The sequence below is a fragment of the Pteropus medius genome, unplaced genomic scaffold (genome assembly GCF_902729225.1).
Source record: "Pteropus medius unplaced genomic scaffold, Ma_sr-lr_union100, whole genome shotgun sequence".
NCBI lineage: Eukaryota > Metazoa > Chordata > Mammalia > Chiroptera > Pteropodidae > Pteropus > Pteropus medius.
The window spans coordinates 6,995,386-7,022,767 of record NW_024340701.1 but is presented as its reverse complement, the minus strand read 5'-3'; the positions used below and the strand labels follow the sequence as shown (position 1 = coordinate 7,022,767).

At 37.4% G+C, this 27,382-nt stretch overlaps 1 protein-coding gene and 1 pseudogene across 1 annotated transcript in view; one reads left to right on the top strand and one right to left on the bottom strand.

Annotated features, from left to right (window-relative positions):
* ZYG11A (zyg-11 family member A, cell cycle regulator) overlaps positions 1-27,382 on the bottom strand; it is a 67,149-nt gene that overhangs the window by 33,747 nt on the left and 6,020 nt on the right. Inside the window, 2 exon segments of the mRNA XM_039882873.1 lie at positions 4,878-5,629; positions 25,993-26,158. Coding sequence (XP_039738807.1) covers positions 4,878-5,629; positions 25,993-26,158 — 918 coding nt within the window.
* LOC120623076 (uncharacterized) lies at positions 17,353-17,471 on the top strand (annotated as a pseudogene).

Here is a 27,382-nt window from a genome sequence, read left to right as displayed (position 1 = left end):
AGATGTCAATACTACCCCAAATAATCTACATATTCAGTGTAATCTCTACCAAACTCCCAATGATGTTTTTTGCAAATAGAAAAACCCATCCTAAATTTATATGGAACTGCAAAGGACACCAAATAGACAAAATAATCTTGAAAAAGAACAAAACTGGTGGACTCATACTTCCTGATTTCCAAAGTTACTACAAAGCTACAGTAATCAAAACAGCGTGATACTGGCATACAGACAGACATACAGAATAAGGAAAACGATAGAAAGCTCAAAAATAATCCCTCACATATATGGTCAACTGATATTTGACAAGGGTGCCAAGACCATTCAGTGGGAAAATAACAGTCTTTTCAAGAAATTGTGCTGAGAAAACTGGATATTCACATGCAAAAGAATGAAGTTGTGGACCCTTATTACTGAACACCATATACAAAAAACTAACTCAAAATAGATCAAAGACCTAAATGTAAGACCTGTAACTATAAACCTCTAACGAGAAAACATAGGCAAAAAGCTTTATGACACTGGATTTAGCAATGATTTATTGGATGTGACACCAAAGTCACAGTCAACAAAAGAAAAAAAATATATACAACGCAAACTTCAAGAAAAATTTTAAAATTCTATGCATCAAAAGACAGTATCAATAAAGTAAAAAGGTAATCCTATATATCACTTATTAGTCCCAAGAGGAAAAATATATAGTGCAGAAACGATACTATATAGAGAATATTTTATCTATACCTGGATATCTTATATAGTAACTGGACAATACTTTGACATGTGATGAAAAGTAATATGACTAATAAGGGGCACTGTGTGCTTCAGGATGTGACACTCTTGAGAAGATATGACATCTCTTATACGATATTTCAGCCAGAGATGAAGGACCAGAATGTACTTATGAGGAAACATCAGACAAAGTCAAAATGAGGACCATTCTTCAAAAATGCCAATGAAACAAAGCTGGTCTGTATTCTTCAAAAATATCAATGTCACAAAAATAGAAAGTACTAAGAAATTCTTCCAAATTATAAAGAAATGACAACTGAATACAAAAATAATCCTGGACTAAAAGGAAAAGTATTTTATAAAGGGCATTGTTTGTATAATCGACAGGGGAAATACATACATATTATATAAAAGTATTGCATCAATGTTAAAGTTCCTAAAATTTAATAACTGCACTGTGGTCATTAAGGATAATATCCTTGCTCTTAGGAAATACAAACTTAAGTATTCAGGGGTTAGAGAGGCATGATATGCAACCTACCCTCAAAAGGTTCTGAAAAAATGTGTGTACGTATAGCAAGAAGATAGGATAAAACAAATGTAGCAAAATGTTTAAAATTAGTGATCTATAGAGTATTTCAGCACATCTTATATTATTGTATATACCAAGAGTTTATATGCTAAAATCTTTTTTTTTAATCATTATGGTCTTTTGATCACTGTGACATTAAAAGCTATTTATCTTAAACAGGACTTGGTGTACAATCTGATAACAATTCTCTACTATACATATTTAATCTGAAAGTTCAAATTATATCTCTATTTCAAGCCTAATGATGTAACTGATGGCTTCCACCTTCATTATAGAGGCCAGGAAATTTTTTAAAACTTTAAAATACAACAACTGCTGTTTTCAAATCAAAAGAATAAAATATGAAAGTGACTGCAGATCGCTTTACTTGTTCAGCCTAGGAAGAATTAAGGTGTAATGATAAAGAAAGGGTTCTTTTTAAACAGTGGTTCTGAACCTTAGCTGCACATTAGAATTACCTGGGAGTTTTTAAAATCTTGATGCTCGAACCAAATCCTAAACCGATTAAATCAGAATCACAGAGGGACAGGACACAGGCATCAGTATATTCTAAAGCTCCCAAAGTGATTAAAATGTGCAATCAAGGAAGAGAACCATTGTTTTAAAAAAGGAATATTGCAGAACATAATATTTAAATATATGTTGCCTTAAAAATAGCACCTTGAGGCACTATAAACAATATTCAAAACTGTTTTTCTTAAAGCTCTTTCAAAATTGCTTTTTGTTGAGAGAAAAAAAAAATGGTGTAGATGATAGAGGCTCTGTTCATCCCTCTGGCGACCAAATCAAAGATGTGATGGAAACAAGCAGCAGCAGCAATCGCCTGGGATCTAGATGAATAAGCCATACAACCACGAAGAAATCCAAGAAATCACCCTGCAATGGCAAATGGTAGGACGGGGAGAGAACACGGGGCTGCCAGGTCTCCAGCAGTTGAGTGGGATGGAGGCTGTGGCAGCGGCAGCAGCAAAAGCCTCTTAAAGGGGCCATATCCGCAAGCAGATTTTCACAGTGATGGACCTGCTCATTCTGAGCACCAGTGCCCATTTGGCTACGCACAGGGGGCATCAGGGACTTCTCGTAAGACAGGGTCGGAGTGAGGGCCAAGGGTACAGAAGTGCCAGCAATGTCCACTGTTCCCTGTTGAGTCCTCCCCGTGCTACCAGTGCGCCAGAAACAGTGCCATCATAGCTGTGATGTCATCAAACTGGATAACAGGTGGCTCCGCCCAGAGGATTCCCTGAAACCCTGCCTACAACTCTTGCACCATCCAAGCCACATCCAGGTGTATCCTCAGCGAGTCAGGTGCTCCTTACTGAGCAGTACCTAGACTCACACTGGAGCCAGCTGGCCTCAGTTTCTGGTGTGGCCTTTTGAAGCAACTATAAGCATAGCATCTGTGGATTGCTTGCTGAATCTTGACAGGTGGCCCCGGAGGGGTAGAGGCTTGGGCTAAGTTTGGCCTGCAGCTGAACCCCTCTCAGGACTGTGCCACTGGATACCAACTTCACAAATCCACACTACTAAGACTGGGAGACTTAGGAGCTTTGCTTAGTATATAGACACAGAAAGGCAGCCAAAATGGGAATACAAAGAAGCAGAAACCATATGACAAAACAGAACAGAGATCCAGATATAATGGAGTCAAGTAATCTAACAGATGCAGAATTCAAAACACTGGTTATAAAGATGCTCGATAAACTTTTGGGAAATGTAGCAGAACTCCAACAAAGAGATAAAAATGGAGATGGAGATTATAAGAGGGAACCAGTCTGAAATGAAGAACAAATTATCTGAGATGAGAAGTATATTAAATGGAATAAACAAAGGAATAAACAAAGTGAATAAAGAAGAGGATCAAATGCCCTATCTAGAGGACAGAAAAGCCAATCAGGGCACTCAAACAGAATGGCAAAAAAAAGATGCCAAGACAATGAAGATGATTTAAGGAGGATACGGGATACTATTAAGGCTCCAAATATTCCTCTGATCAACGTAAGTGAAGAGAATCAAGATGCTGAACAGCTGTTTGAAGAAATAATGATAGAAAACTTCCCTAATCTGGTGAAGGAAATGGACATAAATCCCCAGGAAGCTCACGGGATTCCAAAAATCAGAGATCCAAAGAGGCCCACACCAAGACACATCATAATTAAAATGCTAAAGTTTAAATACAAAGAAAGAATATTAGAAGCTGCAGAAGAAAAACAAATAATTACATATAAGGGAACACCCATATGACTGGCAGCTAATTTCTCAAGAGAGACTATGCAGGACAGAAGGACTTGGCAAAATATATTCGACACAACAAAGACCCAGGATCTACAACCAAGAATACTTTATACAGCAAAGCTATCATTTAGAGTTGAAGGACAGATAAAGAGCTTCCTAGACAAAAATAAGCTAAAGGAATTTATCACCACCAAGCCAGAATTACAGGAAATGCTGGAGGGACTTCTTTAAGAAAAAACATGTATCAAAAACAGGAATAAAGAATGGTAACAACTACATTCCTAAGTACCTTAAATGGAAAAGAATTAAGTGCTCCAACCAAAAGATAGAATGGCTGAAAGGATAAGAAAACAAGACCCCTACATATGAAAAGGAAGGGAATGGAAAAAGATATTGCTGCGATGAACCTAGAAGGCATTTAAGTCAGACAGAGAATGATAAACACTGTACGATTTCACTTATATATGGAATTTAAGGAATAAAAAGAACAAATTAATCAAAAAACAGACTCAGAAATATAGTGGACAATTTGGTGATGGACAGAGGGGTTTGGGGGGCTGGGAGAATAAGGTGAAAGGTTAAAGAAGTACAAATTAGTAGCTGATGGATGGTCACAGGGATAGGAAGCACCGCATAAGGAATGCAATTAGTATTAATACATTGGCTAGGTGAAGGGTCAGGGGAGGGAGGGAGCAACTGGGGGGATCATTTTACTAACTATATAGATGTCTAACCAATGTACTATATACCTGAAACTAATTAAAATTTTTAAAACATAAAAATAAATGATAGCCAAAAAAAAAAAAAAGTTGTTCTTTGTTATACCTTCACCAAAAATGGTATTGGCCATGTTGATCACCTGCCTTATTAATTATATTTAGCTATTAATAGGGGTGAAGAACACAAAAGTTTTAGAATAACAAAGATTTGCATAGAAGTCCCAGCTACACTATTTAATAGTTCTATGATTGTAGATAAGTAGCTCAACCTCCCTGAGCTTCCATTTCCTCAACTGTAAAATGGGAAGATTAAAGTAGAAAACAACTTGCACAGCATGATGTCTGACACATAGGAGCTGACGTATAAATGACTGCACTACCATCATGAAGTTAGACTAGGAGACATAGAGGCCAGGGCTGTATCTTGTTTAAGGTTATATTTCTACAACTCACCACATTGTAGCTACACAATAATTATTAATTGCTAAGCTCCTTAAGTACTTTTTATCTATCTCTGTAACCCTATTACCTAGATTTTAATATACAACAAAAGCTTAATAATGTTCTGAACAAATGAAACAAACTTATTTCAGATAAGAACAAACCCTCAAGCCTTGCTTTGTAGTAAAGAAGTCAGAATAACCAGCATCCGTAGCCAAGAGTCCCACAAATTGCATCGCAGGCCGCTGCCGTATAAATAGCTCTACAGCTCCATCGGTGACACAAATGCCCCCTGAAATATCCAGTGACACAACGTTGGGCAGAATATCCTTCTGCTGTAGCAAATGAAAAGCTAGATCTGATCTGAATTGCCTGTGATCAGAAATATCAAGGTGAAGCAGACATTTAAGTTCTCTAATAACTGCAAGAATTTGTGGCTTGGTCATAGTCAGGCATTTCAGATAGTGCATTGTAAGAGATTTGAGTCGATCCTTACAAGTAAGGAGTGCAGAGATGTCAGTGACCAGAGTATTGGAGATATCTAGGCTTTCCAGTTTTGGTAACTGAGAAACATTAGCCAAGTCTTCAGTATGAAAACAAACATTGAAAACACTTAAAATGCGAAGACCAGTGAGCTGACCAAAAAACAGTAGTCTTGAATCTCTAGGGATGCTTGTTGAGTCTAACAGGAGACACCGGAGGTTCTGCTGAATCCAGCTATTGCTGCAGAGTCCACTTATGATGTCTGAGATTGGGAGGTCAGAGTGCACTGCAGTAGCATCCAGTTCAATGAGTCTGTGATGGCAGATAGCCTTTATGAATGTAGCTGTAGAGATTTTAGCTTTTTGAATATTGACCAGTTTCAGCTTCATTTGGTTGCCTCGGAAAATGCTCGCTGTTCTATCAGTCAGCTTGCCTATAAAAAAATAAAAATTAATTAATTGAAAAAACAAAACAAAACAAAACAAAACAGAACCAGCTTGTAATAACAATTAATCTTATGCTTTTTCCAGGAGGCACAGCAGCCAATGAACTACAACAGATGCCAATAATAACAGCGACTACATTTAAGGCTTACTCTGTGCCAAACACTGTTCTAAACTCTTTACTCAGATATATCTACTTTTTGGAACAATGCTATAAAGAAATTATTATTACCATCTTACAGCTGAGGAAACTGAATCTTAAAGAGGTTAAGTAACTTGTCCAAAAACAAAATGTATTGCAGAATCAGGAATCAAAGCCAGCTGGACTTCAGAGCCCAATTTTATCCATAGTAATCATGTTCACAGAAAAAAACAACAAAATAAAATAGGTAAGTACACGATACATAGCATGCAAATAACATGATTAATGATTACTTTTAACCAAATCAGTGGCTAGCCTTTGACAAGTCACTTACCTCTCAGGGACTCATTTTCCTCATCTGTAAAATAATGGGTTGCACCAGATTTCATTTAGAAGAGATTTACTAAGCATCTTCTATGTATGAGATCCTGTGATAAGTAATGGGCACACAGGAAATTAGAACCCTGGGACCACAAGGAATTCAGTCGAAGAATGCACGTAAGTTAAATTATTACAGTAGTATATTATATGCAGTAGTGACTCATAACAGGTATTGAATTAGTGAAATAGAGTTAAGTTTGGGGAAAGTTGTGAAGACTAAATATTAGCTTGCCACGAGATAGGTGAAGGGTGGAAGAACACCTAAAGACATGGAGGCACAGAACAGCAGATTATTTGAAATGACTCAAAGAAAATAGGCCAACGCTCACACAAAAAATACTCTCAATAGGCTTATATCTATTAAAGAAATAGAATAAATAATTAATAACCTTCCAAAACAGAAAGCACCAGGCCCAGATGGGTTCACTGGTGAATTCTATCAAACTTTTAAGGAAGAACTTATACCAACTTTCTACAATTTCTTTCAGGGGATAGAAGCAGAGGGAATACTAACTCATTCTTTGCATACAGCATTACCCTAACACCAAAACCACACAGATACTACAAAAGAAAACTTTAGACCAATATCTCTCATGAACACAGATACAAAAATCCCCAATAAAATATTAGCGAATTGAATCCAACAATATATAAAAAGAATTACACATCACAACCACATAGGATTTATTCCAGGTATGCAAGGCTGTTTCAACATTCAAAAATGAATTGGGGGGTCGAGGGAAGATGGCGGGGTTCGCCTCCTCCTAGGACTGCATTGAAATTACAACCAAATTATAAAATAATCAACGTGGAGAATCACCTGAATCTGATAATATAAAGGAGCCACATCGAAGCCGGTAGGAGGGGCAAAGTTGCGAATCAGGCTGGACCTGCACCTGTGGGTGATGGAGGATCACCGGGAGAGAGAGTGAGGCTGCAGAGGCTCTCCTGAAGGAGAGGGGGTTCCTGGTCTCATTTGGGGGCTCTCCAGCACAGGGTCCGGCCCAGGGAAGAAGAGATTCCAATAACTCTGACTGTAGAAATTAGAGGGGAGTCTGGCCATCTGAAGGGAACCCCTAGATGTCCCTTTGAAGGACCCATGCAAAGGCTTTCTGACCTGCGGACATTTACCCAGGACACCGGCACGGGGTCAGAAGCTGGTGCGGGATTCATTCTGAAAAGGTCTCCATTACCTGGCGTCAGAAGGAGGGCTGGAAAGGCACCATTGTGCCTTAGTCCAGCCCCCCTACAGGGTAACCTACAGACCACACCAGCTTGACTGTGCAGACCCCTACCACGGAGCCATTAGGAAGCACTTGTCTGAGGAGATCAGCTCAGACCAGCTTGCCCTGCCTAACCTGCAGACTGCCCTGGGCAAGTGTTGTTGGATGGCTGCCAAGCTCAGCTCTGAGTGATTCAGGGCCAAGTATCCACAGCAGGGCAGCCATCATTGTGAGTGGACTTTTCAATCCCAGAAAAAGCGGCCAGCCCTGTAAACTACATTTCCATTCCCAGCGGGTGAACAGTGCTATGAGCTGCATTTCAGCGGTAGGGTTAGGCAGATCGCTGTTGCCAACACGAATTTGGGCAGATATTGGGGACCTGTGAGCCAGTCTCAGACAGCAGCTGCTCTTGCTGTGATCTGGGTCTTCTGTGGGAACTCACAACAGTTACCAACTTTGCAACAAGACTGAATCTGTATTGATCTGATTGCCACTGTCTCTCTCAGACTCCTCTCCACCCTACCCACAAATTGCCCCAGGAGGCCCATTGTCATTGAACTGACACAGCCCTGCCCTTACTCTCCCCTGATCTCTTAATCCACACAGGCAATAAACTTTGGCTGGCACAGGGTGGTCACTGCACGGAACTCAATGGCAGGCAGAACTTTGCTGCCTGTAAGAGTTGCAATATTGTGTCCAGGGAGCACAGGGGTCTGTGGGAACACCTCTGATGGCAGCTGGTCTCACTGTGATCTGGGTCTATAGCGGGAATGCCCAGGCGCAGAAGTTGCAGCAAAACTGAGGCTGTATTGGCCGAACGGACCTTGTAGACTTGAGATCCCACTTCTCCCAAGTCACAAAAGGGCCTGCAGCCCATTGACAAGCAACCTCTTGCTTGGCTCTGGGGTTGAGCAGTTAGCACAGGCAACAGACTTTGGCTAGCGCAGTGAACGAACACACTTCGAAGAAAACAGTTGTGGACAAACCACTGCTGCCTGTACGAGCTGCAATATCTCTTAAGGGGATTGCAGGGGTCTGTACTGGCCTGATGGCCCTTAATTCCTTGGACTCCTGTCCCATCCAGTACACAAAGTGCCCGCTGCACATTGATAGGCAGCTGCCCCTGCTCTGGGGTAGCGCATTTAGGCCCAGAGTGGGCAGCAGCTGACCTTGCTACGAATGGAAATTTGTACAGCGAGCCACAGAGACAGCGTGGGCATGTAAACTGACACTGCAGTCTCAGGGGGAAATTTACTCACTAGACCCAGGAGACTCCCCGGGTCCCTGCGCCACTCAACACACATATCACCCAGAGGCTCATCCAGTTTCAGAGACAGGTAACTGATAGGCAGTATCAGGCCTTGAGGAGCACTGGTCCCTCTGCTAAACTGCCATAAGCCAGGGACAGGGGATAACCAAGAGCTGCCTACAGCGTTGTCTCTTCCATTTACCTATAGATCCAGCATAAGCAACAACCATCAGCAGATCACTTTGTAGTTCTCACCGGATAGCCCTGAGCAATCAAAAGCAGCAGCTGACCTTGGTATACAGGGGAGCCCCTCCCAAGGGGCCACAAAACCAACACATCTGGGGGCTGGCACCAGACCACAACGGAGCAACCCCTGACTAACTAGTTCCAGTAGTGATACACACAAAGGGTGGTTGCAACAAATATACAAGCCTCTAGGGCACTCAGTGGGGTCAGCCCCCACACGACAACTCTTATCCTGAGGGTGTAGCCGATTCCCACAATTAGTCTGCCTGAACTGTTAATCTCACCCACTGATCTACTAACAACAATAAAGGCTTAGCGACAGCAGAATATCACACATAACCCACACAAAGGTCACCTCCAGAGCTCCTGGCACAAGGGATCAGGGAGAGTGCGCTACTAGACACACAGGACATCTTCCACATTAGGCCATCTGGCCAAGACTGAGAGACACAACAAATATTCCTGACACATAGAAAAGAACAGAGAGGCTAATAAAATGAGAAAACAAAGAAGCATGCCACAAATGAAATAAGAGAAAACTCCAGAAAATAAGCTAAATGAAATGGAAGTAAGCAACCTACCAGAGTCAGAGTTCAAAATAATAGTTATAAGGATGCTCATCGAACTTATGGGGAGAATTGATGAACACAATGAGAACATAAAAAAGGACATAGAACCCATAAAAAAGAACCAGACAGAAATGAGGACTACAATAACGGAAATGAAGAATACATTAGAAGGATTCAACAGTAGATTTGATGAAGCAGAAGACTGAATCAGCGAATTGGAAGACAAGGTAGCTGAATACATCCAATCAGAATAACAAAAAGAGAAAAGAATTTAAAAAAATAAGGGAAGTCTGAGAGACCTCTGGGACAACATGAAGTGTAAAAATATCTGAATCATAGGAGTACCTGAAGAAGAAGAGAGAGAGCAAGGGACTGAGATTCTATTTGAAGAAATAATGACAGAAAACTTCCCTAACCTGGCAAAAGAATTAGACATACAAGTTTAGGAAGCACAGAGTTCCAAACAAGAGGAATTCAAACAGACCTGAACCAAGACACATCATAATTAAAATGCCAAAGGTTAAAGACAAAGAGGATCTTAAAAGCATCAAGAGAAAGGAAGCTGGTTACTTACAAGGGCACCCCCATAATAAGAATGTATGCTGACTTTTCAATGGAAACTTTGCAGGCCAGAAGGGAATGACGAGAAATATTCAAAGTTATGAAAAACAAGAATCTACAACCACGGATACTCTACCCAGCAAGGCTTTCGATTAAATGGAAGGTGAGATAAAGAGCTTCCCAGACAGAAAAAGCTTAAGGAATTCATCACCAATAAGCCAGCATTACAAGAAATGTTAAAAGGTCTTCTGTAAAAAAAGAAAGAGTAAAAAAGAAAATAGAAATAACAAATATGAATAATAAAATGACAGTAACAATGTACCTATCAGTAATCACTTTAAATGTACACAGATTAAATGCTCCAATCAAAAGACATAGGGTAATCAAATGGATAAGAAAACAAGACCCATGCATATGCTGTCTACAAGAGACCCACTTCAGATCAAATGACACTCACAGACTGAAAGTAAAGGGATGGAAAAAGATATTTCACGTAAACAGAAATAGAAAAAAAAAATACTTAGATAAAACAGAATTGAAAACAAAGACTATAATGAGAGATAAAAAAAGGGCATTACATAATAAAGGGATCAATAAATCAAACTCTAGTAAACATATATGCACCCAACATGGGAGCACCTACATACATAAAGCAATTATTGATTGACATAAAAGGAGAGATCAATAGTAATACACTCATAGTAGGAGACTGTAACACTCCATTGACACCAATCTTCCAGGCAACGAATCAACAAGGAAACGATGGACCTACAAGATACATTAGAACAGATGGACTTAATAGTTATTTTCAGAGCATTTTACCCCAAAGCAGCAAAATATATATTCTTCTCAAGTGCACATGGAACATTTTCCAGGACAGACCACATGTTAGGACACAAAACAAGTCTCAATAAATTTAAGAAGACTGAAATCTTATCAACCATCTTCTCTGATCACAATGGTATGAAACTAGAAATCAACTACATGAAAAAAACTGGAAAATACACAAATACATAGAGGCTACATAACATGCTACTAAACAATGAATGAGTTATTACTGAGATCGAGGAAGAAATCAAAAGATACCTAGAGACAAATGAAAATGAAAACATGACTCAAAATTTATAGGACATGGCAAAAGCAGTCCTAAGAGGGAAATTCATAGCAATACAGGCCTACTTCAAGAAACAAGAAAATGCTCAAATAAACAATCTAACCTTACAATTAAAAGAACTAGAAAAAGAACAGCAAACAAAGCCTAAAGTGAATAGAAGGAACGAATAAAGATTAGAGCAGAAATAAATGAAGAGTCTAAAAAATAATACAAAAGATTAATGAAACCAAGAGCTGGTTCTTTGAAAGGATAAACAAAATTGACAGACCCTTAGCCAGACTCATCAAGGAAAAAAGAGAGAAGACTCAAATAAATTAAATCAGAAATGAAAGAGGAGAAATAACCACAGACTCCACAGAAATACAATGGATCATAAGAAAATACTATGAGCAATTATATGACAACAAATTAGACAATCTGGAAGAAATGGACACATACCTAGACACATACAATCTCCCAAAACTAAGTCAAGAAGAAACAGAAAATCTGAACCGACCAATTACCACTAATGAAATAGAATCAGTAATCAAAATCCTCCCAAAAACCAAAAGTCTAGGACCAGATGGCTTCATAGCGAATTTTACCAAACATTCAAAGAAGAATTATCACCTATTCTTCTCAAACTATTCCAAAAATTCAAGAAGAGGAAAGGCTCCCTAACTCCTTTTATGAGGCCACCATTATCTTGATTCTAAAACCAGGCAAAGACATTACAAAAAAAGAAAACTATAGACCGATATTTCTTATGAACATTGATGCAAAAATCCTCAACAAAATATTAGCAAACCGAATTCAGCAATACATTAAAAATATCATACACCATGATCAAGTGGGATTTATTCCTGGGATACAAGGTTGATTCAATATCTGCAAATCAATTAATGTGATACACCACATTAACAAATCAAAAGATAAAAACCATATGATCGTATCAACAGATGGAGAAAAAGCGTTCGACAAAATCTAGCATCCATTTATGATAAAAACTCTCAGCAAAGTAGGGATAGAGGGAACATACCTCAACATAATAAAGGTCATATATGACAAACCTACAGCTAACTAACATCATACTCAAAGGGAAAAGGCTAAAAGCATTTCCCTTAAGATCAAGACCACCATTCCTCTTCAACACTGTATTGGAAATCTAAGCCACAGCAATATAACAAGAAAGAGAAATAAAAGGCATACGAATTGGGAAAGAATAAGTAAAACTCTCGTTATTTGCCGATAACATGATACTATATAGAGAGAACCCTAAAGATTCCACCAAAAAACTGTTAGAACTGATCAATGAATTCAGTAAAGTAGCAGGTTACAAAATAAATATTCAGAAGTCAGTGGCACTTTTTATACACTAATGATGAACTTTCAGAAAGAGAAATTAAGAAAACTATCCCATTTACAATTGCGTCAAAAACTATAAAATACCTGAGAATTAACCAAGAAGGTAGAAGACCTGTTTTCAGAAAATTATAAGTCATTGAAAAAAGAAATTGAAGAAGATACAAATAAAGGGAAGCATATACTCTGTTCGTGGGTAGGAATAATCAACATTGTTAAAATAGCCATACTACCCAAAGCAATCTATAGATTCGATGCAATCCCTATCAAAATACCAATGGCATTTTTCAGAGAGCTAGAATGAATAATCCTAAAATTTATATGGAGTCATAAGAAATCCCGAATAGCCATGGCAATCTTGAGAAAGAAGAACAAAGCCGGAGTTATCACACTACCTGATATCAAACTATACAAGGCTACAGTAATCAAAAGAGCATGGTACTGGCATAAAAACAGATACATTGATCAATGGAACAGACTAGAGAGCCCAGAAATAAATCCACACCTATACACTTAATATATGACAAAAGAGGTAAGAATATACAATGGGGTAAAGACAGTCTCTTCAAAAAATGGTGTTGGGAAAATTGGACAGATAATGCAAAAAAAAGAAGCTGGACCATCTTCTTACACTGTATACAAGAATAGACTCAAAATGGATTACAGACTTAAATGTAAGACCTGAAACCATAAAACTTTTAGAAGAAAACATAGGCAGTAAACTCTCTGATATTACTAACAGGAATTTCTTTTCACATATATCTCCTCAGGCAAGGGAAATAAAAGAAAAAATAAACAAATGGGACTACATCAAACTAAAAAGTTTTTGTACACCAAAAGAAACCATCAACAAAACACAAAGACAACCGACTGTTTGGGAGAAGATATTGCTAAGGATACATCTGATAAGGGGTTAATATCCAAAATTTATAAAGAACTTATACAACTCAACAAAAAAAACAAACAATCCAATTAAAAAGTGGGCAGAAGACCTGAATAGATACTTCACCAAAGAGGAAATACAGATGGCTAAAAGACATATGCAAAGATGCTCAAGGCTGCTAATCATCAGAGAAATGCAAATTAAAACTGCAAGGAGATATCACCTCACACCTGTCAAAATGGCTATCATCAATAAATCAAAAAACAGCAAGTGTTGGCAAAGATGTGTAGAAAAGGGAACCCTCATACATTGTTGGTGAGACTGCAAATTGGTACAGCCACTATGGAAAACAGTATGGAGGTTTCTCAAAAAAATTAAAAATGAATATACCTTTTGACCCAGCAATTGCACTTATGGGTATTTATCCAAAGAAAATCAGAACAATAATTCGTAAAGATCTGTGCACTCCAATATTCACGGCAGCACAATTTAAAAAAACCAAGATATGGATGCAACAACCTAAATGCCTATCAACAGAGATTGGATAAAGAAATTATGGTTCATATATACAATGGAATATTACTCAGCCATTAAAAAAATGAAATCTTACCATTTGCAATGACGTAGATGGACCTAGAGGTTATTATGCTGAGTGAAATAAGTCAGACAGAGAAAGATAAATACCATATGATTTCATTTATATGCAGTATCTATGGAACAAAAAGAACAAACTAATTAAAAACAGACTCACAAATATAGTGGACAATTTGATGACGGACAGAGCGGAGGAGAATTGGGAGGCTGGGAGAATGGAGTAAAGGGTTAAAGAAGTACAAATTAGTAGTTGATAGTTGGGCATGGGGAGCATGGCAGAAGGAATGCAGTTAGCATTAATATGATGGCTAAGTGGAGGGCCAGGGAGGGAGGGAGCAATTGGGGGAATCGTTTTATGAACATTATAGATGTCTAACCAATGTACTGTATACTTGAAACTAATTTAAATAATTTATAAAATATTTTTTAAAAATGAATTAATCCATCATAAGACTGAAAAATATATTAATAGATGGAAAAAAAGCACATTGCAAAATGCAACATCTGTTCATGATAAAGACTCCTAGTAAACTATAAGAAGAGAGGAATTTCTTCAACTTGATAAAGACTATCCACAAAATATCTACAGCTAACATGATACTTAATAGTGAGAAATAAAGGGTTTCCCACTAAGACCAAGGATGTCCCTTCTACCACTTTTTTTAAACATTGTATTGAAAATCTTTGCCAGTGCAATAGACAAGAAAGGAAAATAAGATACACAGATTAGGAAGGAAGACATAAAGCTGTCTTTGCTCACAGATAATATAATCATCTATATAGAAAATATGAAAGAATCTAAAAAAAAAGTCTTGGAACTAATAAGTGATTATAGCAAGGTTGCAGGATAAAAGGTTACTAAATAAAAGTTAATCGCATACCTATATACCAATGATAAAAGGCGAAGTATGAAAATGCCATTTATATTAGCACCCAAAAATAATGAAAAAATATGTACAAGATCTATGAGAAAAACTATAACACTTTAATAAATGAAACAAGGAATAAATAGATATTCCATGTTCACTAGTAGGAAGACTTGATATTGTCAATATATCAGTTTTTCCCAACTTGATCTATAGATAGACAATCTCAATAAAAATACCAGCAAGTTATTTTGTGGACACTGAGATAATGATTCTAAAGTTTATACAAAGAGGCAAAAGACCTAGAATAGCCAACACGATGTTAAAAGAACACAGTTGGAGGGATGACATTACCCTACTTAGAGATTTAATACAAAGCTACAGTAATAAAGACAGTGTGGTACTGGTGAAAGAATAAGACAAATAGGTCAATGGAACAGAACAGGGAGTCCAGAAATATACCCACATAAATATAGTCAACTGATCTTTGACAAAGGAGCAAAGGCAATTCAATGGAGCAAAGATGGTTTCTTTAACAAATGGTGCTGAAATAACTGGACATCCACATGCAAAAAAAAGAATCTAAAAGCAGACCTTATACCCTTCGCAAAAATTAACTCAAAATAGATTATATAACTAAATGTAAAATGCAAAGCTATAAAACTTCTAGAAGATAACACAGGATGAAACCTAGATGACCTTGGGTAGAGTAATATCTTTTTAGACACAACACCAAAGGCACAATCCATGAAAGAAATAATCAACAAGCTGGACTTTATTAAAATTAAAGACTTCTGCTCTGTAAAAGACAATATGAAGAGAATTAGAAGACAAGCCAGCCTGGGAGAAAATAACTGCAAAAGACCTATCTGATACAGGACTTATCCAAAATATACAAAGAATTCTTATAACTCCATAATAATAATAATAAACCACCCAGATTAAAAAATGGGCCAAAGACCTTAATGAACACCTCACCAAAGAAGATATGCAGATAGCAAATAAGCATATGCAAAGATGCTCCACATCATATGTCATTAGGGAAATGCAAGTTAAGAAAACAAGATATCACTACACACCTGCTAGAAATAGACAAAATCCAGAACACTGATAGCACCAAAAGTTGAGAAGGGTGCAGAGCAAAAGGAGCTCTCTCGTACATTGCTGTGGGAATGCAAAATGGCACGGGCGTTTTGGAAGACAGTTTGGCAGTTTTTTTATAAAACTAAACATATTCTTACCATATGATCTAGAAATTGCATTCCTTGTTATTTAGCCAAAAGAGCTGAAAATGTATGTCCACACAAAAACCTACACATAGATGTTTCTAGTAGCTTTATTCATAATTGCCAAAGCCTGGAAATAACCAAGATGTCCTTCAGCAGATGAATGAAGAAACCGTGATATATCCAGAAAATAGACTGTTTTATTCATCACTAAAAGAAATGAGTTAACAATCTATAAAAGACATGAAAACCTCAAATGCATATTACTGGGTGAAAGAAGCCAATCCGAAAAGGCTACATTCTGTACGATTCCAAATATGCAAAACTATGGGTCATTAAAAAGATTGCAGGAAGGGGAGGGAGAGATGAATAGGCTATTACTTCATATAAATTTAAATAACATGACTAATATATTGCTCATCTCAACTAGGAAAAACTGATGGTTTCTTGGGGTTTTTGTTCTTAATTAACTCTCAATTAAACCACAAAACAAAGTTCCCAATAGTCAGCCTCAATCACCAAATTTCTAGGAGCTTCACCCTTGTGAGGTTATCTTATGGATTCTTGAACGCCAAATCTATTTTGTCTCCATCACAAATAAACTCTTAAGTCAATAAACACTCACTTTATAAATTGGTTATCTCCAACCTCAACTGGAAAAATAAATTTTTATTTTGTTCCCTTTATCATTTCCCCTCAGCCAGCAAATAACCAAGAGTCCTTCAGAATGATTTTCCTCTCCACTAATGCCAAACACAGCTCTTCTCCCACCCTCACTACTTTCTTCTTTTAGTTATCTGTCATTTCTTCCTTCTGAGGCAATCCCTATTCACCTGGGCTTATGATTCCAATCCTTAAGTCACCTCCACGACCTTGCACAATCAACTTACAGCTCTGATATTTTTAATGTTTCCCTCTTCACTGGCTTTTTCCTTTCTGAGTGTAACAGGTCTATGCTATCCCTATCCCAACCTGTACCTTCATAAGATATCACCACCCTCTTTTTTTCCTCTTTCCTGTTAGGAGTACAGGTATATCCTACTTTAACATAAATAACAAAAAAGATCAAAACTTTCTCAATACATAAGTAGGCAGAAGATCAACAAGGAAATAGATGATCAGAACATTATAAACCAACTGGAACTAACAGAAATCTATAAAACAACTCACCCAGTAACGAGAATATACATTTTTCTCAATGACCTCCTGTACGTGGAACATTTTCCAGGATAGGCCATGTATCAGGCCACAAAACAAATCTCAATACATTGTAAAAGACTATGTTCTCCAACTACGATAATATAAAATTAAAAATCAAGTCTACAGCCATGCCACCCTGAACAAGACCGATCCCATCTGTTCTCGGAAGCTAAGTAGGGTCGGACCTGGTTAGTACTTAGATGGGAGACCATCTAGGAAGATCAGATGCTGTAGGCATAAAAATTAAAAAATAAGAGATTGTAAGCTGACGAGATCCTTGCAATCTGTGAGGTCAACCAAGAGTTGCCTCGCCTAAAAAAAAAAAATCAATAACAAAGAAATTTGGGGAAATTGCAAGCATGTGGAAATTAAACAATATGCTACTTAAAAATCCAATGAGTCAAAAAAGAAATTGAAAGAGAAATTAAAAAATAATTTGAGATGAAAGAAAAATAAAGACATACAAAAACTAATGAAATGCAGCTAAAGCAGTGCTTGAGGGAAATTTATAGCTCTAATTCTGTATATTTGAAAAAGACAATCTTAGATCAATAACTTAAACTTTACCTTAAGACACAGGAAAAAAACAAACTAAACATAGAGTGAGCAGGAAGAAGGAAATTAAATAAAGATTACAGTAGAAATTAGTGAAATGGGGGATAGAAAAAATTATTTAAAAAATCAATAAAACCAAAAGCTGATTCTTTGAAAAGGTCTATAAAAATGATAAACCTTTAGCTTGATTAAGGGGAAAAAAAGAAAAGAGAACTCCAATTACTAGAATGAGAAATGAATTAGAGACAGAACTACCGACCTTGCAAAAAAAAAAAAAAAAAATGGATTATAAAGGAATGTGAACAACTGTATGGACAAGTTTTCAGAGTAACACAAACTACCAAAACTATTCAAAAAGAAATAGACAGTATGAATACATCTATAATAAATACATAGATTAAATTCGTCATCAAAAACTACCCATACAAAGAGGCCAAGAGGATTTCACTGGTGAATTCTACCACATATTTAAAGAACATGTGTCAATTCTTCACAAACTCTCCCAAAAATAGAAAAGGGAACACTTCCCAACCCATTGAGGCCAGTATTACTTTGATACCAAACTCAGATAAAGACACAAGTACAGAATATTACAGACCAATATCCCTCAAAACTATGGATGCAAAAATCTTCATCAAAATACCAGCAAACAAAACATAGCAACATACAAAAAGAATTACACACCATGATTTAGTGGAAGTTATCCCAGGAAACTAAAGCCTTGATTTTCAACAGATAAAGAAAAAGCTAACACTCTTTCCCTGATGAAACATTCAATAAATAAAAATAGAAGAGAAGCTCCTCAGCCTGTTATGGGCAGCTACGAAAAACCTAAAGTTAGTATCATACTTAATGGTGAAAGACTAGATGCTGTCCCCATAAGATCAGAAAAAGACAATGATATCCGCTTCAATGTTCAATGCTTCAACACTGTATTGGAGGTTCTAGTCAGGAAAATTATTCAAGAAAATTATATAAAAGACATCTAAACTGGAAGACAGAAGTAAAAGTATCTCCATTTGCAAGTGACATAATCTTGCATATATAAAATTCTAAGGAATCCACTAATAAATGAGTTCGGCAAGCTTCCAGGATATGATCAACATAAAAAAATCTACTGTATATTTCTGTACCTTAAAAATGAACAATCCAAAAATGAAATTAAGAAGGTAATTCCATGTACGATACCATCAAAAGAGTAAACTTAGAAATAAATTTAACCAAAGATTTGTAAAACTTATAAACTATAAAACATTGTTGAAAGAAATTAAATATTTTAAACAGAAAAACATTCCATACTCATGAAAGATGATCTAAATAAATAGAAAGACATCATGTTCATGGACTTAACACTGTTAAGATGGCAATACTCCACAAATTGATACACATGTTTGATGTGATCCCTATTCATATCTCAGGGGGATTCTTTGAAGAAACTGACAAGCTGATTCTAAAATTCATATATGAAAATAAGGGACCCAGAATAGCCAAAACAATCCTAAAAAAAAGCAAAGCTGAAAGACTCACACTTTCCAGTTTCAAAACTTACCAGAGAGTGGGGTACTGAGTACTGAAAAAAAAATGGCACAGATGACAGAGGCTTTGTTCATCCCTCTGGAGACCAAATCAAAGTTGTGACGGAAACAAGAAAAAGCAGCAAGGAAAAATCGCCTAAGATTTTGATGAAAAAGCCATACAAATACGGAGAAATCCAAGAAATCACCCTGCAACGGCAGAAGGTAGGACCGAGCGAGGACGCAGGGCTGCCTGGTCTCAAACGGTTGAGTGGGATAGAGGCTGCAGCTGCGTCAGAAGCCTCTTAAAGGGGCCTCATCCGCAAACAGATTTTCGCGGTGATGGACCTGCTCACGAGGGCGGACTGGGCTGCAAGCAGGGGCGGGGGGGGGGGTGAGGGGTGGCGGTGGCGGGGGCAACACAGACTTACAGGGAGACGCTGGAGTGAGGGCCGAGTCTCCTCACTCTGGACAGAAGTGCCGGCAGTATCCACTGTTTCCTGTTGAGCCCTCCCCATATCAGTGGGGCAGACACAGCACCACCATAGCCATGATGTCATCAAACTGGATGACAGAGGTCGCTCGGTCCAGGAGTCCCTGAAACTCCGCCTTCCCCAACTCACAGCCCTACCCAAGCCACATCCAGCTGTGTCCTCAGCAAGTCAGCTGAGCAGCACCTAGACACATACTGGAAGGAGCTGGCCTCGGTTTCTAGTGTGGCCTTTTGAGGCAACTATAAACACAGCATCTGTGGATTGCTTGCTGAATCTTAACAGGTGGGCCCAGAGGGGTACAGGCTTGGGCTAAATTTGGCCTGCAGCTGAACCCCTCTCAGGACTGTGCCACTGGACACCTACTTCACAAATCCACACTAATAGGACCGGGAGACTTAGAAGCTTTGCTTAGTACATAGACACAGACATGGAAAGGCAGCCAAAATGGGAAGACTAAGAAACAGAAACCATATGAGAGAAGACAACAGAGATCCAGATATAATGGAGTCAAGTAATCTAACAGATGCAAAGTTCAAAACACTGGTTATAAAGACGCTCAATGAACTTTTGGGAAGTGTAGATAAATTCAGTGAGAATTTCAACAAAGAAATAAAAAACATAAAAATGGAAAATATAAAAGGAAACCAGTCAGAAATGAAGAACACATTATCTGAGAAGTATATTAAATGGAATAAACAAAGGAATAAACAAAGTGAATAAAGAAATGGATCAAGTGCCCTACCTAGAGGACGGGAAAGCCAAGGACATGCAATCAGAATGGCAAGAGATAAGATGCCAAGACTATGAAAATAATTTAAGGAGCATATGGGACACTATTAAGGGTCCAAATATTCCTCTGATTGGCATAACTGAAGAAAATCAAGATGCTGAACAGCTGTTTGAAGAAATAATGATGGAAAACTTCCCTAACCTGGTGAAGGAAATCGACATAAAATCCCAGGAAGTTCAGAGAATTCTAAAAATCAGGAATCCAAAGAGGCCCACACCAAGACACATCATAATTAAAATGCCAAAGGTTAAATACAAAGAAAGAATATTAAAAGCAGCAAGAGAAAAACAGATAATTACTTATAAGGAAACATCTATAAGACTGGCAGCTGATTTCTCAAAAGAAATTATTCAGGACAGAAGAGCTTGGCAAAAAACATTCGACAGGATGAAGACCCAGGATCTACAACCGAGAATTATTTATCCAGCAAAGCTATCATTTAGAGTTGAAGGACAGATAAAAAGCTTCCCAGACAAAAATAAGCTTAACAAATTTATCATCACCAAGCCAGAATTATAGGAAACGTTGGAGGGACTTCTTTAAGAAGAAAAAATACAAAAGACTCACTTTAGATTAATAGACACACACGGACTAAAAGGAAGACGATGGAAAAAAGATACTGATGGACCTAGAAGGTATTCAATTCAGACTGAGAAAGATAAACACTATATGATTTCATTTATATGCAGAATCTAAGGAATAAAAAAGAACAAACGAATCAAAAACAGACTCACAAATATAGTGGACAATTTGGTGATGAACAGAGGGAGGGAGTGTTGGGGGGCTGGGAGAATGGGGTGAAAGGTTCAAGAAGTACAAATCTGTAGCTAATAGACGGTCTCAGGGATGGGGAGCACACCATAGGGATGGGGAGCACAGCATAGGGAATGCAGTTAGCATTAATACGTTGGCTAGGTGGAGGGTCAAGGGAGGGAGGGAGCAATTGGGGGATTGTTTTATGAACTATATAGATGTCTAACCAATGTACTGTATACTTGAAACTAATTAAAATAAATAAATTTTAAAAAAAGATAGTGGGTACTGACGTAAGGATAAACATGTTCATCAATGCAACAGAACTGAGAGTACAGAAATAAACCCATGCATCTATGGTGAACTGATTTTCAACAAGGGTGCCAAGACCATGCAATGGAGAAAGCATAGTCTTTTCAATAAATAGTGTTGAGACAGACAACTGTATAACCACATGCAAAAAAATGAAGCTGGACCCTCACCCTTCACACCTGATCTGCAAAAATTAACTCAAAATGGACCAAAGACCTAATTGTAAGAGTGAAAACAACAACTCTTAGAAGAAAATACAGGTGTAAATCTTTAGGACTTTAGATTTGGCAATGATTCTTAGATATGATACCAAAAATATAAGCAACAAAAGCAAGATCAATTGGACTTTTGTGATCAAAGATCAAAACAACTTTTGTAAGTCAAAGGACACTATCAACAAAGTGAAATGACAATCCACAGAACGGAAGAAAATAATTGCGAACCATGTAACTGATAAGGGACTTGTATCTGAAATATATAAAGAACTCTTACAACTAAATAATAAAAGACAATCTAATTAAGAAATGAGCAAAGGATCTGAATAGACACTTCCCCAAAGAAGAAATACCAACAGCTAAAAAGTACATGAAGAGATGTTCAATATCATTAGTCACTAGGGAAATACAAATCAAAACCACAATAGATATCACTTCATATCCACCAAGATGGCTATAATCAAAAAATCAGTAAGTTCTGGTGAGGATGCGGAGAAATTGGAACGCTCATATATTTCTGGTTGGAATGTAAAAACAGTACAGCAACTTTGGAAAACGATTTGAAAGTTCCTCAAAAAATTAAACGTGGAGTTGCCACTTGACTCGGCCATTATGTTCCTGGGTAAATACCCAAGAAAAGGGAAAATATGTCCGTGCAGAAATGTGTACACAAATGTTTATAGCAGCACATTCATAATAGCCAAAATGTAAAAACACTTCAAATGTCCATCAGGTGATGAACAAATAAAATGCAGTATATCCATACAATAGTATACAGGCATACCTTGTTTCACTGTACTCTCACAGATTTTTGTTTGTTTGTTGTTTTTTTTACAAATTGAAGGTTTGTGGCAACTCTGAGTTGAGCAAGTCATATCAGAGCCATTTTTCAAACACCATTTGCTCATTTTATGTCTCTGTATTACATTTTGGGAATTCTCTCAATATTTCTAACTTTTTATTATTATATTTGTTATCTGATCAGTAATCCTTAATGTTACTATCATTACTGTTTGGGGGAGCGATTAACCGTGCCCATATAAGTCAGCAAAATTAATCAATGTTGTGTGTGTTGTGACTACCCTGTGACCAGCTGCTGCTCCTTCTCTTTCCCTCTCCTCAGGACTCCCCATTCTGAGACACAAGAATATTGTAATTAGTCCAATTGATAACACTAGAATGGATAACACTAGAATGGTGTTCAAGAGTCATATGTCTCTCACTTTAAATCAGAAACTAGAAATGATTAAGCTTAGTAAGGAAAGCATGTTGAAAGCCAAGATAGGCCAAAAGCCAAGACAGGCTGAAATCTAGGCCTCTTTTACCAAACAGCCAAATTGTAAATGCAAAGACAAAGCTCTTGAAGGAAAAGTGCTCCTCTAGTGAACATATGAATCATAAAAAAGAAACAGCCTTACTGCTGATATGAATAAAGTTTTAGTGGTCTAGATAGAAGATTCAAACCAGCCACAATATGCCCTTAAGCTAAAGCCTAATCCAAAGCAAGGCCCCGCCTCACTTCAACTCTATAAAGGCTGAAAGAAATGAGGAAGTTGAAGAAAAGTAAGTTAGCAGAAGTTGGCTCATGAGGTTTAAGAAGCAGTCTCCAAAATATAAAGTGCAAGATGAAGTAGCAAGTGCTGATGTAGAAGCTGCAGCAAGTTATCCAAAAGATTTAGCTACGATAATTAATGAAGGTGGCTACACTAAACAGATTTTCCATGTAGACTAAACAGTCTTACATTAGAAGATGTCATCTAGGACAGGGGTGGGGTCCCTAACCCCAAGGCCTTGGACAGGTACAAACAAGTCCATGGCCTGTTAGGAACAGGGTTACACAGCAGGAGTCAAGCAGCCAGCAAGCGAAGCTTCATCTATCTGTATTTGCAGCCACTCCCCAACACCAGCATCACCACCTAAGCTCCACCTCAGATAATCAGGCATTAGATTCTCATAGGAGCACTGGTCCTTGGTGCCAAAAAAGTCGAGGACCACTGATCTAGAACTTTCAGAGCTAGAGAGAAGATAATGTCTGGCTTCAAACCGTCACAGGCCAGGCTGACTCTCTTGTTGGGAGCTAATGCAGCTGGTAACTTTTAAGTTGAAGCCAATGCTCATTTACCATTCCTAAAATCCTAGGACCCTTAATTTTATGCTAAATTTAACTCTGCCTGTGCTCTATAAATGGAACAGCAGCACATCTTTTTACAACATTGTTTACAAGTAGTTTAAGCAGACCGTTGAGACCTGCTGCTCAGAAAATAAAATTCCTTTCAAAATATTACTACTCATTGACAATGCACCTGATCACCCAAGAGCTCTGATAGAGATATACAATAAGATTAATGTTGTTTTCATGCTTGCTAACACAATATCTATTTTGCAACCCATGGGACAAGGAATAATTTCAACATTTAAGTTTTATTATTTAAAAAAAAAAAATTCTGTAAGGCTATAGCTGCCATAGTGATTCTTTTGACAAATCTGAGCAAAGGAAACTAAAAACTTTCTGGAAAGGATTCACCATTCTAGATGCCATTAAGAATATTCATTATTCATGAGAAGAGATCAAAATATCAACATTAATAAGAGTCTGAAAACTTTATTCTGACCCTACTGGATGACTTTGCGGGGGTTCAAAACTTCAGTGGAGAAAGTAACTTGCAGATGTGGTGGAAAGAGCAAGAGATCTAGAATCAGAAGTGGACCCTAAAGATGTAACTGAATTGCTGCAATCTCATGATAATGTTTTAACAGATATAAAGTAGTTTCTTGAAATGGAATCTGCTCCTGGTGAATATGCTATGAACACTGTTGAAATGACAACAAAGGATTTAGAATATTGTATAAATTTAATTGATAGAGCAGTTATAGGGTTTGAGAGAACTTACTTCAATTTTGAAAGAAGTTCTACTGTGGGTAAATGCTATCAAATGGCATCACACGCTACAGAGAAATCATTCATGAGAAAAAGAGTCAATAATGTGGCAAACTTCATTGCTGTCTTATTTTAAGAAATTGCCACAGCCACCCAAACTTCAGCAAACCACCAACCTCATCAATCAGCAGCCATGAACATCAAAGAAAAATCTTTACTGGCAAAAAGGTTATGACTTGCTGAATGCTCAGATGATGGCATTTTTTAGCAAAAAAGTATTTTTTAATTAATTGTATGCATTGTTTTTTAGATGTTACTGCACACTTAACATACTACAGTCTAGTATAAACATAACTTTTATATACAGAGGAAAACAGAAAATTTTGTGTGACTCACTTAATTGTGATATTCACTTCATTGTGGCAGTCTAGAGCCAAACCCGCATTATCTCCAAAGTATGCCTGTATTATGCAGCCATAAAAATGACGTAGTGATTGATGCTACAACATCAATATGTTGAGTGAAAGAAGCCAAACCAAAAAAAAAAAAAGCCACATACTGCATGATTCCATTTATATTAAATGTTCAAAACAGGCAAATCCATGCGGGTAGAAGGTGGCTGCTCAGGGTTGAGGGGTTGGTAAAGAGTTTCTTTTTAAGGTGATGAAAATGTTCTAAAATTGATAATGGCTCCACAAATCTGTGAATACGCTAAAAAAAGTCATTGAGTTGTAAACTTTAAATGGATGAATTATATGATATGTGAATTATAGCTCAATAATTTGTTACTTAAAAAAGTCTTCATTAAGAAAAAACTGTACCACAGCACAGTAAATACAGCCCTTTGAAAAACCTATTATAATGGGAGGTAAAGAAAAATTATTTAAAGGCTCATATTTATAATCAAAAGAATGGGAGGTAAGACTATAGCAACCATCTGCTCTCTGGCATTTCAGTAGCTAGAGAACAGATAGATGAGTGGTAACTTGACTTAGTTCTCCGCTACTCTGCTAAGCCAACAGCAATGCAAAACTAGAATTAGAAGCAAGACAATTTCTACCAACGGATCCCAGAATGACTCAGATTTAGCTTCCACATAAATGAAAGGAGAATAATTTCTCTAGTTCTCACTGGGTTGTTGTGAGGAATAAAATAGGAACTGCATGTGAAAGTGCTTTTCGAATTCAAAAGAGTGCTTTAAGAGTACACGACAAAGGAACCTTATCATTACCTTGCCAAGTCATTACCTTGCCAAGTCATCACCCCAAGGAATCGATCAGCTAATTCCTGAGGGAAACGCCAATGCTCCGGAAGGCACAATGTTCCATCAGATCTTTCAGAACACAAGTTCTCCAGGTTAGCAATCAGGACGTTCAGGCATATGTTGACCAAAGAGTAGGGAGATGCCTCCTCCTAGCAAACAAACCCCCAAACAAATTTTGTTAGAAAACATGTACAAAAATTCAACATAAAAGTGGTCATGCTTTACATCAAACTACTTGATGAAGATATCTGAAGATAGAGTATACTTACTCTAATAATGATTTACATATAACTATATAATGAAACCACTTTATTCTAACTTTAACTGAAGAGAAGACTTCATCTATTGTAACTTCCATTGTATCTTGAAAAATATTAAGTTCCCTCAATCCTTCACTTATCACCTGTTCTGTGCCAGGCACTCAAAAGATGAGTAAAACATAGTTCTAATCCTTTTGGAGCTAACAGCTCAATGGGGAATACAACCAAGAAATTTAACAATTCCAATACAATATAATAGACTATTCAAGCAAAGAACACATGGTCATTCATTCAACAAATACTAATTCAGTAATTACTATGTGCCAGAGGATAAGAAGGCCTGCCTGTGCTTACCCTCAAAAGTATTCACAACGTAAAAAGAAGGTTACTACACTGAGGGTGCTGTAAAAGAGTAAGAACAGAGGTGAGACTGTAAGGGAGATTTGTTCATTCAACAAATATTTCAAAGGCATGGCACCATATTAAGACACAAAGAGACAGTGATAAACCAAACAGATTGCCATCAAAGGCTTCAATGTGCAATAATTCATTGATCTCCACACCACTTTCAACTGATTAAATTCCATCCATGGTCCAAAGTTTAATTACTGGTTTGCAGATACCCTCAACTCCTTGTTCCCTCCTCCTTTACACTCTCCAGACAAAATGCCATTCCTGGAAGGATTTCACTATCCACCTTTCCTGTAGCAACAGCCAGCAGCTAATCATTTATGAAGAGAAGGAAGGTTCACACAACATAGCATGTCAGCACAAATTCATAATCTTTAACTTCAAATGAGCCCTCAAAAGCTGGAAATCCTACAAAGTTTCTTTAGAAAGGGCACTCTCCCACCGTCGGGCAAGAATTATTTCATGACTTCTACTTGTTCTTCAAACCCATTTTAAGCTGCTATCAGAATATGACTCAGTTCACTGTGAAAAATGAAGCCATCTCACCATCAAACATAGCTGGAAACTGCATGCATCTTTTACTTATTCTCTTATATGGAAAATGTGTACCTCCTTGCAAAGAACAAAATTTCCACATATGCTAGCTGAAATCCATCCTTTTTGCCTTTGCCCTTCCTGTTATTTCTTCATTCATGCATACAT